General features: G+C 45.2%; 1 protein-coding gene and 1 non-coding gene across 6 annotated transcripts in view; one reads left to right on the top strand and one right to left on the bottom strand.

The window, feature by feature from the left end:
- Positions 1 to 18,276, top strand: part of LOC124613013 (titin) — a 475,930-nt gene that overhangs the window by 383,341 nt on the left and 74,313 nt on the right. For 4 of the 5 annotated variants that reach the window (XM_047141586.1, XM_047141596.1, XM_047141570.1 and 1 more), the window contains 2 exons: positions 424 to 922; positions 16,226 to 17,005. In XM_047141586.1, the coding sequence (XP_046997542.1) occupies positions 424 to 922; positions 16,226 to 17,005 (1,279 nt within the window). The remainder of the gene's footprint in view (positions 1 to 423; positions 923 to 16,225; positions 17,006 to 18,276) is intronic. The other variant, XM_047141577.1, reaches the window with a different exon arrangement.
- Positions 15,145 to 15,219, bottom strand: Trnat-cgu. The gene has a single exon. It is a non-coding gene; the product is annotated as a tRNA-Thr (tRNA).

The raw sequence follows: 18,276 nt of genomic DNA on the forward strand, positions 1-18,276 counted from the left end.
CTGTCGGTTAAATTTCGCGTCTGTAGCACGTCATCTTCGTGGTGTAGTAATTTTAATGGCCAGTAGTGTAGCTCCTTGGCATAATACTGCTCCTTGACGTCTAGTGTTTGACAGAAGGAGTAGATGCGATGACTGTATGCCGTAAGTGTTTGTCTCCACTGAGTACGGTTTTCAAACACAGCTTTAAAGCCCACGGCCTCTCGATACAGTTGTCAGGACTTCCTCTTTACTGTCGTAGTCAGACTCTCGGTTGAAGCACAGTACATCAGCCGCTGTGCAGAGACAGTAACGTTCGCCAGAGTCCTTTCGCGGGACTATTTCTGTCGAGGGGCCCCTGCGAGGGGAAGGAAGGAGGCGCCAGCGAGGCAGGGCCCGGTCGGATGTCCTGGTGACGCGCCTGCGCCGCCGCGCGTGTGTCTGCAGGGCGGAGGAGCCGGCCAGCGTGGGAGACTCGGACCGCGAGCAGCGTTCGTCTGGCAGCTCGTCGGACCGGCGGCGCGCCGGCGTGCTCGAGGAGATCGACTCCGACGAGTTCTTCCTGCGGGAGAAGGGCATCAGCCAGGAGGACGTGGCCGTCGGCAGGTACCTCACGTCGGAGATCCGCGACGCGTTCCGCTCGCCGGTGAACGCGCTGCGGCGGATGGACGCCGACGAGGACGGCGGCGGCGGCGGCCGGGAGTCCCCGCTGGCGGCGCAGTACCGCGGAACGCCCGAGCGCGAGCCAGAGCGGCCGGCGAGGACGCGCTCGCTGCGGCCGGCGCGCCGCCGCCACTCCCCCAGCCCACCGGCGGAGGCGGCGCAGCCGGACTTCGGCACCTTCCCGCCCGCCAGGCCCAAGCGCAACCGCCGCGCACCGCTGCTGCAGCAGGCGCCGCCGCCGCCGCCGCCGGAAGCTGACCGGCCAGAACGGGACCACTTACAGGTACTGCACTCACCGCTGCTACTGTGTAATATAAAAGTATCATTTATGTCTACATCAACATCTACATCCATACTCTGCAAGCCACCTGACGGTGTGTTGTGGAGGGTACTTTGAGTACCTCTATCGGTTCTCCCTTCTATTCCAGTCTCGTATTGTTCGTGGAAAGAAAGATTGTCGGTATGCCTCTGTGTGGGCTCTAATCTCTCTGATTTTATCCTCATGGTCTCTTCGCGAGATATGCGTAGGAGGGAGCAATATACTGCTTGACTCCTCGGTGAAGGTATGTTCTCGAAACTTCAACAAAAGCCCGTACCGAGCTACTGAGCGTCTCTCCTGCAGAGTCTTCCACTGGAGTTTATCTATCATCTCCGTAACGCTTTCGCGATTACTAAATGATCCCGTAACAAAGCGCGCTGCTCTCCGTTGGATCTTCTCTATCTTCTCTATCAACCCCACCTGGTACGGATCCTACACTGGTAAGCAATATTCAAGCAGTGGGCGAACAAGTGTACTGTAACCTACTTCATTTGTTTTCGGATTGCATTTCCTTAGGATTCTCCCGATGAATCTCAGTGTGGCATCTGCTTTACCGACGATCAACTTTATATGATCATTCCATTTTAAATCACTCCTAATACCTACTCCCAGATAATTTATGGAATTAACTGCTTCCAGTTGCTGGCCTGCTATATTGTAGCTAAATGATAAAGGATCTTTCTTTGTATGTACTCGCAGCATATTACACTTATCTAAATTGAGATTCAGTTGCCATTCCCTGGACCATGCATCAATTCGTTGCAGATCCTCTTGCATTTCAGTAAAACTTTCCATTGCTACAACCTCTCGATATACTACAGCATCATCCGCAAAAGGCCTCAGTGAACTTCCGATGTTATCCACAAGGTCTTTTAAGTATATTGTGAATAGCAACGGTCCTACGATACTCCCCTGCGGCACACCTGAAATCACTCTTACTTCGGAAGACTTCTCTCCATTGAGAATGACATGCAGCTTTCTGTCATCTAGGATCTCTTCAATCCAATCACACACTTGGTCTGATAGTCCATATGCTCTTACTTTGTTCATTAAACGACTGTGGGGAACTGTATCGAACGCCTTGCGGAAGTCAAGAAACACGGCATCTACCTGGGAACCCGTGTCTACGGCCTTCTGAGTCTCGTTGACGAATAGCGCGAGCTAGGTTTCACACGATCGTCTATTTTGGAACCCATGCTGATTCCTACAGAGTAGATTTCTAGTCTCCAGAAAAGTCATTATACTCGAACATAATACGTGTTCCAAAATTCTACAACTGATCGACGTTAGAGATATAGGTCTATAGTTCTGCACATCTGTTCGACGTCCCTTCTTGAAAACGGGGATGACCTGTGCCCTTTTCCAATCCTTTGGAACGCTACGCTCTTCTAGAGACCTACGATACACCGCTGCAAGAAGGGGGGCAAGTTCCTTCGCGTACTCTGCGTAAAATCGAACTGGTATCCCATCAGGTCCTCTTTTGAGCGATTTTAATTGTTTCTCTACCCCTCTGTTGTCTATTTCGATATTTACCATTTTGTCATCTGTGCGACAATCTAGAGAAGGAACTACAGTGCAGTCTTACACTGTGAAATAGCTTTGGAAAAAGACATTTAGTATTTCGGCCTTCAGTCTGTCATCCTCTGTTTCAGTACCATTTTGGTCACAGAGTGTCTTGACATTTTGTTTTGATCCACCTACCGCTTTCTGCAACACAACGCAACAGTAGGTCGCGGGAGGCTGATTGAGGCTGTGTTCTGAGACTACATCATATGTGCATTGTAGCCGCTGTGTCAACTTTGTGGGGTTAGTGTGAAGTGCCTGCTATGGCATCGCGGTCAGAAGTGAGACTCGGGCAGTTTTGCGGTACAACTCCGCGCGTGGTTTAAACACACACAAGTGCTTTGAAGAAATGACTCTTGGGCTCGTGATGCGTGTCCACATCGTACAACTATATTCAGGTGGTACAGACAATTCAGAAGATGAAACTTCGCTCCGGAGGACGCTGAGAGGACGGGAAGACCACAATCATCAGTTACGGAGGAAAACATCCATGAGTGAGCTGTAAACAGATAGAGGATACCTTAGGGCTAAATGCACCAGAAATTCCTTCGATCCTGCAAGATCATTTGCAGGTAAAGAAACTTCGTTGTCTCTAGGTGCCGTATACAGTGACGGAAGAGCAGATGGCACGACCTTTGCCGTGCCGGAAGATGTTAAAGAAGTTTTCTGAGGGACAATCTTAGTATGTGAACAACGTGACAGATGACGAAACTTGGCTGTACTACTGTGACGTTTCGACAAAGACTCAAAACAAAGACGACACACCCATAGCTGTCAGAAATTCCCGATCACTAAAGAAGAAAATGGTAACTGTTTTTTTTTTTTTGTCAAATTCTGTGAAATTGTGGCGCGTGTTGTTTTGGGCACACAGAAGACAGTCACAGCTAAGTGCTACTCTGAGCAATGCCTGTCCAAAGTCATCCAATCTCTGAATAACCTGCGACCGATGTTAAGAATGGACACTAAGTTCCTCCATCACGACAACACTCCAGCTCACTGCGCTTATCGAGTATCTGTGGGGCACAGCATTGACACATCTTGAGAACCCTCCTTACAGTCCAGACCTTGCTCCTTGCGGCTTTGCACTGTTCCTGCATGTGAAAATGAAGCTGGAATGAGTGCAGTTTTCAAGTGATTAGGACCTCCTGAGGGCTTGGGACAGAGAGTATACCTTACTCCCTAGAGAAACTTGGGAGAACTGGTTTAGGGATTGGTTTCGGAGGATAGAGAGCTGTATTCAATGTGGCTGAAACTAATTCGAAAAATTTAAACAAATGAAGCTGTATTGCAAAACTTTCCTAATGCCCTTTGTAGATGGTAGTTACCACGCGCAGATGTGATGTCAGCGGTGACGTCATCGCGGAACACATGCCTTATCGCACCGCGTACAAGCTTACAAGCGCATCGTGCGCACGTGCTTAACTGGAACACAGCTACCAACACATTCGGGATTTTTCGTGTTATGTCTATTATTATTGTTATTATTAACTTATTCATTAGTTAAATAAAAATGCTTTTAAATGAAACTTTTTCTCTGCATAATACGTAGTTTATAAAATATCTAAAAGATTGTTTTCTAAAATGTATCTGCGCTATTTTTCTATGGCTGCCAAAATACCAATATAAAGCTTCCGAAGCGCGTCAGCCACTTGTTGACATCCAGAAAAAGAACCCGCAATCACTTTTTGAAAGTGTTACTTGAATTCAACATTACACCGCGAGTTACTATCCAGTAAATTGGTATTTTTTGCCTAGGGTCTTTTATTTCTCTTCCCATAATTTCTCTAATTGTTGGCACAAGGCGCCCTTGCATTTACGGGCTTGGCTGTTTCCGTAGTGTACATGTTTTCTCTACTAGTAGTTTCTTCATTAGTTACTAATACATTTATTTGTAAAATCTCTTCTAATTTCGTTACAGCAACTTCGTTTTTCTGCCCGAATTTTCTCTCATTATTAGGCTCATTACCACCCGTAGATGAAGTCTGGAAGATGGGAGATATAGAGCTGGAATAACATCTTGCCTTTCGGAAGAAAATTCAACAGTTCACTTTTCAGATTGCTTTCATAATACGAACCAGAGAAAGAAAATATTTAGCTCAATCAGCACATCTACAATTGTTTATCCTTTTTCCTTCAGTGTTCTTATGAAATGTATCAAACTTAATTCCAAAATTATTTAGTTGTCTGCAGTGGCCATTACAACTCACAATTGCACAGCAAACCATTATTTTTCACTGAAAACAAATTAAACCATATAGTCTCAGAACCAGTGGAATACACCGAAAACTGTAGGCTATATTGGGGAGGGGACGGGTGGATACGGAGTGGTAACAGGGACGGTTGGAAAGTAAGCGTCGCAGCTTGCTACTGCCCAAACACCCCGTGACCGAAAACTAGGCTATATTGGGGAGGGGACGGGTGCATACGGAGTGGTAACAGGGACGGTTGGAAAGTAAGCGTCGCAGCTTGCTACTGCCCAAACACCCCGTGATCTCTACCATGTATTTATTCTAATAAAAGTGGGTGTAGTACACACACACCGTCGCAAACGTCCAGTTGTTCAGTGGCTCAATAGTATTAAGTCTCTTTCACAACAGAGACACTTTGTCTCAATCGACTGCTTATGGCAAGTGAATACGGTGCAGCGTCCAGGGTGTTTTTTCTTGTACCGAGTCTCCCATGTCAAGAATTATAGTGTTTGTTTACACGTATAGCTAGGCACCTGGAGGATGAAAGTGAGATTCTAAAAATTTACCCGAAATAACTGAAGCAAACCACAGAAAATATAATTCAGGTTGGCAAAAAATGGATTGGAGTCTCCATAATCCAAAATACAAATCAGTGTGTTAATAAAAGCACAAGTTAGTTCAGTTTATCCCCAGTGTATAATTTTGTTTTGTTCATACATTTTTGCAGAGTAGTTGTTTATAATATAAAAAGTTAGTACTGCACTGTTCTTTACACGAATCTCTGTACAACTACACTATCCAGCAAGTGTTAATTTTTCTGTTTCTGAAAAGTAGCGTCATTCCAGTTTCTCTTTCGGCTTATTTTTAGACGGCTGATCACATTTATCTTTATATTAGGACATTTACGCAGTACTGACTACATAACGTCGTTTGTTACCAAATGTGTTGCTTCTTTCTTGGGGTGATGGCGCCCTACAGCAAATACCGATACGCAGTCAGAGAAAGCATTATTTCATGTTTTAATTTTGACAGTGCTAATAATATTGTCTACTTGTGACAAGAAACTTGCACCACAGCAAACATATGACATAACTCTTAATAACCTTCTGAAAAGTAATCGGTCCGAAACCCCTAACTACACTATTTTTAATAAAAATAATAATAACTGTGAATAGTTGCTGTTTTGCTCTTTATAATGATCTACTACCATTATAAACGCTTTATTATACAATTATACACTACAAATGACTTTCTTTAATGATATTACACTTGTACTTTAAACATAAGGAATTAGATGTTATCATTTAAATATTTTATGATTTCTCTCCTCATCTCTACTCTGGCCGGCCTCTAGGGTTATCCACAATATTGCGCATTCTCCCATATTGCCCTCCCAGTACCCACTGAATATGCTCACATTTCCACGTGTGACATAGATGAACAGTAGATATACATCGCAGAGTCTAGGTGCTTATGTAAGTTTGTTTTCCAGGCGAACAGATGATAACTTAGAAATCCCATCAGGCAATCCTTTTCCATCTCTTTCAGAAGGCCTCCATAAGTCACAATTTATTCGCTCACATATTATAAGTACCGAGAGTTAACGACTGCCTCTGTGGCAAGAGCGACAGTGAGCTGTTTCTCTGCAGTATATTACCAGCCCACCACTACCCAGAGGCAACGTGTATCTGTTGCAATACTTCCATACTGCGCTCAGAGCGATATATTTCTGAGAAGCGTTCCCCTTCTGCACGAACACTATTCCATATCACAATGAAGAATTTTAAGTGACGGATCAGTACTTGAAGTATAGTTCAGGAAAGTGATAGAAACTTACCTGATTGCTGGCCTGGTCTCATTTCTTGCTTCTCTCTTGTACAGTGATCGTTCTACATGCGTGAATAGCTTTCGTTCGTGGACTTTATTCCCTGAGTATAGGAGCTGACGAAGATTTCTCTCAGCCAATGTGCAGACAAGTTTTGGCACCATTCCATATATTTCTGAACGGAGAAGGAGCTTTCACCACAGTTAAAGACACGTTATTACTCATATTACGGTATGTTAAAAGTACGAAACAAAACATTCCAGATTTGCAGAACATTTAAAACACCATAACCATCATCCTACAAACATTGAACAAGAAATGAAAATAATTAGAATAAGCAACCATGACAAACATCTTATACAAACGTAAGAAAACTTCCACATCCAAAAAGCCATAACTGAAAACAAACATGTGATAAATGAGCAAACACACATCAGCACAGGCTCCCTACTACACTTAATAAAGGAAATGATAACATAAACATAAACATAAACATAAAACAAAAAAACTCTTCCCCTTTCACCTTCTGGACACACACACACACACACACACACACACACACACACACACACATACAAAAACGCACACACAAAAGCATACACGAACAGATCACAGATACTTCAATAATTACACTCGAAAGTTTGGCAATAACATTCGATCTTTGGCAAAAACGTTTGACAGTCGGCAACAGAAACCCAAACATTGCATTGAAACAAGCGTTCAGTTCATAGTGCTGTGGAATGTGGGAAAAAACCGCAAATTGGCATTCATAAGAAGAAGAACAACTCCAAAAATGCAATAGGAGCATAATATGTAGGAAATTGTCCACGCAACCTGTAAGTACAGTTCAAAACATTACAATTTAATAGAAATACCAACTACCAGAACTATTTATAACCTATAGGTACAGTGGCCAAACTGTAAATTAAATAGCAAACATACGTACATATTCCAGGGCACTGTGATGCCTTGCAGAAAATAAAGGCGAAACGCGTATGGCACTAAAATTGTGTTTTATTCAATTGCTGTCAGACGGTCCATAAGCAAAAACTATCAATATATCGTAATATTACACGCAACTGAGGAAGACAGGACTACAAAAGTTGAAGACGTTATCACTCATTTGCACATCACAATTTAACCCCTCCAGAGACTGTACAAGGTGGTCAGAAACAGTCAGAAAAGCGTGTAAGGGTGTTGCAGGGTAGGTTGTGCTGAGAAACAAATGTTAAGAAAAAATTCGATACGTCACACCACATTCGAGTCAATTAGCATTGAAGTTAGCCAATCAGGCCGTTGTGCGCGCAAATTCAAGGGGTCCGCCAGAGACGATGTTGCCAAATGTGTTCTTCGTTTCGTTTCCTGAAACCTGATCGAACCTGAGTCAACGGCTAACCAGCCTCGTGCGCTATCATTTATGCAATGAGAACAGCTGACACTAATTGTACCTGGTGGGCAGCTTGAATCTGTGCACGCAACGGCCTAATTGGTTAATTTCAATGTTAATTGGCTCGAAAACGGCGCAACGTATCGAATTTTTTTCTTAACATTAATATCTCAGCACAACCTATCCTGGAACACCCTTACAGGCTTTTCAGACTCTTTCTGACTACATTGTATATTCTAAACAGTTGTACTGGGGAACTACAAACACAAAGAAGTATAAGCAAATCACTAAAATGTAATGTCTCTCTGACATCGAAGTTTTCGAGGGTGTTCTTTAAGTTTTGGAAACAGACGAAAATCGGATGGGACCAAGTCGGGACTGTATGGAGGATGATCGATGACAGTGAACCCAAGGCGTTAGATTCTTGCAGATGCCATAGCACTCGTGTGTTGTATAGCGTTGTCATGTGAGACCTCTAGCCGCTAAAAAAATGGCTCTGAGCACTATGGGACTTAACATCTGAGGTCATCAGTCCCCTAGAACTTAGCATTACTTAAAACTAACTAACCTAAGGACATCAAACACATCCATGCCCGATGCAGGATTCGAACCTGCGACCGCAGCAGTCGCGCGGTTCCAGACTGAAGCGCCTAGAACCGCTCGTCCACACCGGCCGGCTCTAGCGGCTTAGGGCTACAAATATGTAGAAATGAAGAATAAAGATGTAGAATGCTGATATCGTTTGTTTTTAAAAATCTATAAGAGTTTTCACATAAGAAATTAGGAGGCTCTTCTTTTCAGCACGCCCTCGTATAATGTGCTCTTGTACCCTTTAGATCGTAATATTATGTCATGAAACGAGAAATCTAAACACTGCTTACGATGAGGCAGTGATAACGCTTGCTAATTTCACCATAGGATTTACACAGGTTGATACGCACAGTTCTGTAGAATTCATACTTGTTGCCATCCACACGTTCTCGCTTCCCGCGCCCGGGTTCCCGGGTTCGATTCCCGGCGGGATCAGGGATTTTCTCTCCCTCGCGATGACTGGGTGTTGTGTGCTGTCCTTAGGTTAGTTAGGTTTAAGTAGTTCTAAGTTCTAGGGGACTGATGACCATAGATGTTAAGTCCCATAGTGCTCAGAGCCATTTGAACCAATCCACACGTAATGCCATGCTTTATCATCCCACGTAACATTCATCCATTATGTCACAGCTTAATGATGTTTTTCTTCATGAAGAAAACTTAGTATTCATATTTTCAGTGTTGTGCTAGTGATGATTCGAAAGACTGGGAACATTCGCTTTAAAACCAGCAAAGTGATCACTCGTGTAGAATAACATCTACAAACCTTGCCACTGATGATTTCTTCAAAATGGTTCAAATGGCTCTGAGCACTATGGGACTTAACATCTATGGTCATCAGTCCCCTAGAACTTAGAACTACTTAAACCTAACTAACCTAAGGACATCACACAACACCCAGCCATCACGAGGCAGAGAAAATCCCTGACCCCGCCGGGAATCGAACCCGGGAACCCTGGCGTGGGAAGCGAGAACGCTACCGCACGACCACGAGATGCGGGCGATGATTTCTTTCAAAACATAAAGGCGAAACCAGTTTTCATGATAAAACTGATTTTCTTCAGGTGCACTTAGACGGACCTAACGTGACAATCATCAACAGACGACAAAAGTACGTTTCTCTCGAGCAAGCAATGTTTTTTTTTTTTACACGCTGGGGCCTTGACAAAGTGATACGTAAAAGCATCAGTTACCTTTGTTATTGTTTGTCCTGTCTGCGGAGTCTCGTGCACGAACATACAGCACCACTAATCACTCAACAGTGTAACAATATCCACTCACATCAGCCATCGTTTCACAACTGAAACGATGCAATACCGAAACAAAACAATACGATACTGACAACAACATTTTTTGTCAGCTTCAACAATTATTTATTTCCCCAACTGTACAAAATCCGGAAAGGTTCAGGGACATCCTGTTCGTTGGCTTCCAGAATATATACACTCATCAACAAAAGTGTTGCACCACTCCAGTATGTCATGCAGCTGCATTGCTATTGTGACTATTACTCTACCGAGCGGAAAGTCACCTTGAACTTGTTTGTAAACATACACACAATTACCACGGGCGTTACGAACAGGTTGAAAGCTGCACTCGAATGGATTGCAGCATTTTAGTTGAAAGTAAAGTACCAGTAGGTGTAACGCCGACTGGCGGTATCCAAGATCGAACTTACGACAATGGATCGTACTGTACCAACGCCGCTATACCGTTAATGTATGGCTTCTTGCCGCGCAAAATACTTGGGCGAACCAATCGACCACTACAGAGCTTTAATTAGATACAGTTCTTAATTTCTCAGTCGATGTTATGACTGCGGATCGCTATCTTATTTTAGAAGATTCCAGTCGTAGTGGAGCGCCTGGCGAATACTCGAAGTCGAGCTCGTACCGTAATCGCACTCTCAAGGAACAAATTGAAGACAGATTACCCTTAGTATAATTACTACTTCGGCAACCTCAACCACTGACTATGCAGCGCCGGCCGTGGTGGCCAAGCGGTTAAAGGCGCTACAGTCTGGAACCGCGCGACCGCTGCGGTCGCAGGTTCGAGTCCTGCCTTGGGCATGGATGTGTGTGATGTCCTTAGGTTAGTTAGGTTTAATTAGTTCTAAGTTCTAGGCGACTGATGACCTTAGAAGTTAAGTCGCATAGTGCTCAGAGCCATTTGACTATGCAGCCGGCTCGAATATCGAATAATGAAAGCACCGTTACTTTAAACAACGTCGAGATCGAACAATGACACGATTACGTTACGAATAGACACATCCAAACATTCTAATGACAATGATCACCAGTATCAAGCAGTAATTACGAGATAGGCCAATTTAGATAACAACGCTTGTTATCTAAGTTACTGGTCGAATCCAAGCATCAAATCTCTTTAAATACAGTACCTGTTTATATTATGCCGAGATAAATGCCCCATCTAGATTGCAATTGTTCTCTCACACAACGAAATCCTCACAACGCAGTACATAATCCCTGGAATAGACTCGTAACAAAATTCCTATTCCATGTACCGTCGCGTTAAGAGCAGTTTGTATTAAGACGCTTCCACCAATATCGATAAGAATTGAAATAGTTTATGCTACCACTAAATCTCTTTCCACTTAGCCCAGCGTTGCTATGTAAATAACACGACGTCACATACTTCACTGATTTATTAATCTTTGTCCTTGGTGTAATCGTTGACCTTCCCGTAATAAATTACGACAACTTCAATTCTACTTGCATTTACTTAGACACTCTTTCCATCAATGAAATCGTTTTAACTTTTTAGAATATCTACCCTCTTTACGTTTATCGTGGTTCCACTCAATCAATGAACTTTTGGTTAGACAAACTTACAAATACCGGCGTATACTTGTGTCCTGCAATGCGGTATTAAGATCTCTGGAATTCACCCTTTTCTTTTCTCGTAAAATATATATACACACCACAGATACTAATTAAATACACGTAAGGTTTATGTTAACCCAAGAAAACTTGAATTTATTTTGTTTAGGTATTTCTATATAATTTCATTCACGTAAGTTAACGAGTGCCATCAAAGACTACACCCAACAACACAGAAATTCAGTAACAAAAAAATTAAACAAAAACCCTAAGTGCCACTACCACTTTAAATCTAACCGTAAGTGACAATTTAAAACAATTCTGAACCTCTTCAGGCGTTGACAATACGCGACCCGCTAAGTTCCCTACTTGAATTCGGCCACTCGTCACTTTGCCTAATCAAGTTTTTGTTTAGCTGCGTGCTGCTTGTAAAATGGTTCCTTTATTTTATCGTCCCTTATCCACTCAACTACTGTTGCACTCTATCACAATATAGTGAAACAGTTCGTATTTATTCGAGCCAATTCACGGTCCGCTGTAAGATAGTGGTATTTAAACAACAACTACGAACATGTGTTCGAGGCTTTCCCTTCTCAACACACACACACACACACACACACACACACACACACACACACACACACACACACCAGCCACTACCAAACCACTTCAACAAAACAGCTAACGACCCAATTACCTCTGGGCGAGCCGCGACCACTAATCGTACAACACGGACAGGATATCGGTTCCACCGATTCCCAAAAACTCAGCACCTACAAATCTACTTCTCTCTCTAACCAGGCTCACGCTGGATTTACCACAGCTAACTTTACGACCGAAACTGTCCACAAGACGACAATCAATTGATAGCTCGTGCACCTAAATTCGCCAAAACCAGTGTATCACCAGCGACTATTCAGCAAGTCCCACAGAATCTCTGTATATTCCGTTGCTCAGCGTTGGGAGGAAACACAGCCATGTATATGAACAGGGGCCTAGCAAAATAGCCACGTTGCCTCCGTGAACTGCAACAAATTAAAATACTGTTTCTACCAATCAAAACTCCTTTCCCTCTCGCAAGCCTTAACCGCCAGCTGCGGTGCCTCACTACACCACGCAGTGGGTCGCTCTACTGTCGGACCTAGACGCACACCGATATATCCACTTAGTCGCTGAGAGGTCTACATGGGAATTAACTCTTTATGTCATACCATAAGAAGCATTGAAAACGAACAAACACGCAGCGCCACGCCAGCGTTTGACAATTAATTAATTATTCGTGCTGCTGTCGGTTCTCTACGACAGCGACCGGCTACTGCGCATCGCTCAAGCAGCATCTCTGGGCCCAGCCGAAGGCGAGTTGCATCGCTGAAGTCGCGCGCGCTCACCACCTGTTTTTTCGTCGTCGTTCGCGGCTCATCTACAACATATTTTTTTTCTTAATACATCGTACACGTATACTTACAGTAACCACCAGGGGTTATTACTAAGTTATCGTGTAGGATGCTCAGCACTAGTAAGGGCGAACGTAGCCCGTGCGTTTTGACACAGCACATAGGAACGCATTAGAGGCGTCTGTGGAACAAAAGAGTTAACACCCATAGTGTTACGAAAGATATTCGCGACCAATAATCGGAACCGCATCATCACATTACGTGCAAACGTACAGAGTGACAATTATTGAACTATATGAAATGAAATGTAAATTAGTTACAAGCTACAGGGTGCACACACTTTATTCAACATGTAAACGGCACTACAAATACTCTGATTTAGGTCATGACATGTTCGATATACCTGCCATCATTGGCGATTTTGTGGTGCAGACGAAGAGCGAAAATGGTTCAAATGGCTCTGAGCACTATGGGACTTAACATCTATGGTCATCAGTCCCCTAGAACTTAGAACTACTTAAACCTAACTAACCTAAGGACAGCAAACAACACCCAGCCATCACGAGGCAGAGAAAATCCCTGACCCCGCCGGGAATCGAACCCGGGAACCCGGGCGTGGGAAACGAAGAGCGAAATTCTGCATGACCAGCTGAAGTGTCGGAGCATCGATGCTGTCGATGACCTCCTGAATCGCCGTTTTCAGCTCAGCATTGGTTTTGGGGTTATTGCTGTACACCTTGTATTTAATATAACCCCACAAAAAGGAGTCGTACGTGTTCAGAACGGGAGAATATAACGGCCAATCGAGGCCCATGGCATGGCCTCTGGGTACCCCAGAGCCACAACGCGGTCCCCAAAGTGCTCCTCCAGTACATCAAACACTCTCCTGCTTCAATGGTGCTGAGCTCTGTCTTGCATGAACCACATCTTGTCGACATCAGGATCACTTTTGATAATGGGGATGAAATCATCTTCCAGAACCTTCACGTACCTTTCGTTAGTCACCGTGCCATGAAGGAACATCGCGTCGATTATTCCGTGACTGGACATTGCACACCACACAGTCACCCGTTGAGGGTAAAGAGACTTTCCGATCGCGAAATGCGGATTCTCAGTCTCCCAAATGCGCCAGTTTTGCTTATTGACGAACCCATCCAAATGAAAGTGAGCTTCGTCGCTAAACCAAACCATATTCACATCAACTATTCTCATCATGTCCCGTGGTCAACCGTTCAGTTTGAACGTGCTAACGCAAACCGTTCTGAAGTTCTGACGATTTTATTTCATACATTTCAATAGTTGTCTCCATGTATGTCAGCGATGGAGGTTGCTCGATGGGCTATAATCTTGCGGAACGAATACCCCAGGATTGGATTTGGGCGTTGTTACAGACGAACCTTGGGTTTTATTGCACCCTGCTATAAACGCAGACAACGACTTTGGTGACAACGCGGTAATACCCAGTGCCTCGAACTCAGTGTGTGCCATATGTGCGACAAGGTGGTGGTGGAGCGATGTTCTGCGGTGGCTGTACCTAGGGTCGCTATACACTTTTCTTTGTTGTCGTAGTTGTCGGGAGCGGTCTCACTGCTCTACGGTACAGGAAAGAGAATCTGCAGCAAATAGTTGGAATACATCGCCAACATTTTGGTGACAAATTCATCGTGATGGATTATAGCTCGCATGGTCATTGTACTGTTCTCGTGAACACGTTCCTTCAGCAAACTATATCACCAGAACAGAGTTGCCTGCTTGTTCCGCGGACATGTACCCAATAAAATGTGTGGGATCGATTGAAACGAGCTGCTTTTGGACGACATCAAAGATCACGTACTCTGCACGACTTAGACAGAATCGCCATTGAATAGCGAGACAGTTTGGACCAGAGTTGGCTTGGTGATTTCGTCGATGGTATGCCACAACAAATGGAAGCCCACATCCGAGCAAGGGGACTTTCCACTACATACAGACATTTCTAAGGACTGCTGCTGTGAATGCCCTCCTACCCCCTTGTAGGAAACAGACGATTTTGGCATTCCACAAATGTGGTTTTTTTATTTTATTTTGTAATTTAGCTATATTGAAAATGAAGATAAACGCTTGCTACAAAACCAATTTTTTATTTCCTGTGCCATGCAGTTCGAAAAGGGTAATACAAAACTTTTGTTGATGTGTGTATGTAAATGTGGAAATGGGTGATACAAAACTTTTGTTGATGTGTGTATATAAATGTAGACTACCTGTGGCCACAGTACACCTGTCAGGGTTATTCAGGGCAGTTTCACTGCTCTACGGTGCAAAGACAAGTATCTGCTGCCAATAGTGGGAATTAGTATTATATTAATACCTTCGACTGCTAATGGGCGTTGATATATATCAACGGCAACAAGTGAAAATGTGTGCCTTGACCGGGACTCGAACCCGGGATCTCCTGCTTACGTGGCAGACGCTCTATCCATCTGAGCCACCGAGGGCACAGAGGATAGCGTGACTGCAGGGACTATCTCGCGCACGCCTCCCGCGAGACCCACATTCTCACTTTGTATGTCTACACACTACATTCGTAGTGTATCACCCCCAACGCACTCATTGCTCGTGGAAGACATTCTTACCAAGTCCCGCAAGAGTTCGGGGAATATGTGTGCATCCGCACAGAAGAAGAAGGTCATGACCGGTGTTGCCGGAACTATATACTTATATGGATATGGTGTCTGTTCTTTCATCCATATAAGTGAATAGTGGGAATGTATCGCCAACATTTTGGTGACAAATTCATCACGATGGATGATTGTTCGCGTGCTCATTGTGCTTTTCTCGTGAACACGTTCCCCCAGCATGATTAGATCACCAGAACGAAGTGGCCTGCCCCAGCATGATTAGATCACCAGAACGAAGTGGCCTGCCTGTACCACGGACATGAACCCAATCGAATGTGTGGGACCGATTGAAATTAACTGTTTTCGCGCGTCAGCAACGTGCATGTACTCTGCACAACTTACAAAGCATCGCCGTTGAAGAGCGAGACAATTTGGACCGGAGTTGGCTTGGTGATCTCAGCGATGGTATGCCACTACAGATTGAAGCCCAAATCCGAGTCAGGGGACTTTCCACCACACAGTGACATCAGGACTGCTGTGAACATACCTCACCTCTCCCCTCCCCTCAACCTCCCTCCCCCCCCCCTCCTCCCACCTTTTAGGAAACAGACGATTTTGGCATTACGCAGATGTTTATTTCTTTGATTTGGTTTTTTGGATATATTTCAGATGAGTAGTGAGCCAATTTTAATTTTTGATGCCACGAATTTGAAATGAAGGGGTGGTTCAAAACTTTTGCTTATGTGTGTATATAAATATAGATGTGGGTGTAGAAAGCTTTCAGTGCAGTGTCGCAAGACTTTGCCCTCAAAGTACGTATTCTACTATCTTGTGCTTCATTGCTACATATGCGAGACATTTAATTGCTTCGTGTGTTGTTCTAGCAGCAGGAATCGCAGCAGCAGGAGGAGGAGGAGGAGGAGGAGGAGGAGAAAGATCTGCAGAAGCCGCAGCAGCGACACGAAGACGACGCCGATATCGACGCCGTCCCGGCAGCCGAGGACGACGAAGCGAAGAGGGCCGAGGGGCCGACGGCCCGGGCGCCGCCGACGCTGACGCTGACGGGTCCGCAGGAGTCGGTGGAGACGCAGCAGTCGGCGGACGAGCGCCAGTGGGCCATGGAGGTGGAGGACGAGGAGCAGCCGCTGCCGCAGCCGGAGCCGCCGCAGCCGCCCAAGAGGAAGCGGCGCAGCAGGAGGGACCTCTCCGACATCCCGCCAGGCGGCGCGCGCTACGCTAACCAGGACTTCGACGCCGGAGACGCCTCTCCCGCCCGGTACGGCAGCGAGGACTTCGCCGCGCAGCCCAGGTACGCCAATGAGAACTTCGCAGCCGAGTCCGCTGACAGGTTACACAGGGACGTCTCCGCAACGGAAGGCGACCGGTACGCCAACGGGAGCTTTGCGAAGGCGCACGACCGCTACCGGCTCAATGAAGTGCCGACTATACGCCGCTATACCACCGAGGATGTCAGCGACTTTAAGGTAGAAGAGGAGATCCGGTACGCGGAGGATGCCGAGGAGAAGGTCGAGGGTCGCTACGTCAACGGCGACGCCCTCCACGACGACTACAGGAGGCACTCTGTGGACGCTAGGCTGCCCGTCGTGAACGGCCACTACACCAAAGAAGACTGGTTGGAAAGCGTCCAGTCCAGCAAGCACGAGGTAAAGCTCTTCTGTTTTGGAACCATCTTTTCTGTCGTACGTGGTGTCCATACGGTCCCAGTATCATTAAAAAAATCTAACTATTAGAAGTATTGGAAGTAGCGTACCGTGGTTTGTTGTAGAAATGTTCAGCATCTCTCAAAACTATTTTTTCTGTTCTGCCAGAATTTGAATGTGTGCTCTACTCGACGATAGTAGGACGTCAAAGCGATACTCGAATTCTGCCAGTGTACGATCAGCACTGCAGCATCAACAGTTCTGATGTTTCATTCATTCCTGCAAGAACGGTAGTAGTTTCTTGGCGGGTGCTGTGTCCCCGCGATCCTTGACTAAACCCCACAGAAATGGTATGACATCGGTGGAGGGTGCGGACCATGCGATGGGACCATCATGACCCATCCACCTCTCAGGAACTGTCTCATTCAGTGCTTCCCACATGACGAATTGACTTCTGGGGGCTGCGTTGAAATGCAACTTGCTTTCTGTCAACAGATGCTTGAGACAGAGGGGGACATCCTCTTCGAAGAAGGTCTGTGACGCTGCCTGTCTCTTCAATGTCTTTGAACCACTTCGTATGCTTGTTTTTGTCGGCGGTGCCCTCTCATAATGACGTCATAATCCCGCAGTACCGTTGTCACAGATCTGCATTCTGCATACCTGATAACACATTGCGCCTTCTCCTGTCCGAAAGAACAGACACATTATCCATATAAGTATATAGTCTGGCAATACCGGCCATGACCTTCTTCTGTGCTGATGCACACAATTCCCCGAACTCTTACGGGACTGGAAGAATATCTTCCACGAGTAATGAGTGTGTTGGGGTGGGACACTACGAATGTAGTGTGTGGACATACAAGGTGAGAATGTCGGTCTCGCGGGAGGCATGCGCGAGATAGTCCCTGCAGTCGCACTATCCTCTGTGCCCTCGGTGGCTCAGATGGATAGAGCGTCTGCCATGTAAGCAGGAGATCCCGAGTTCGAGTCCCGGGCGGGGCACACATTTTCACCTGCCCACGTTGATATATATCAACGCCCGTCAACAGCTGAAGGTATTAATATAATTATAATTTCATTCTAGACAGCTGCAGGTCATCAATCCTTATGAGCATAATTAAAAATACGTTTGCCCTCGATTCTGATGAGAACAATCCTACCACGGAACTGTTCACAATAACACACTCTCTGCCCTATTCATAACGAATCTTGCTCCCGTTATACCATTTTCTGCTGCTGTTGACAGTACCCTATTCTCGTCTGACCAGAAGTCC

Source organism: Schistocerca americana, chromosome 1, assembly GCF_021461395.2.
Source record: "Schistocerca americana isolate TAMUIC-IGC-003095 chromosome 1, iqSchAmer2.1, whole genome shotgun sequence".
NCBI lineage: Eukaryota > Metazoa > Arthropoda > Insecta > Orthoptera > Acrididae > Schistocerca > Schistocerca americana.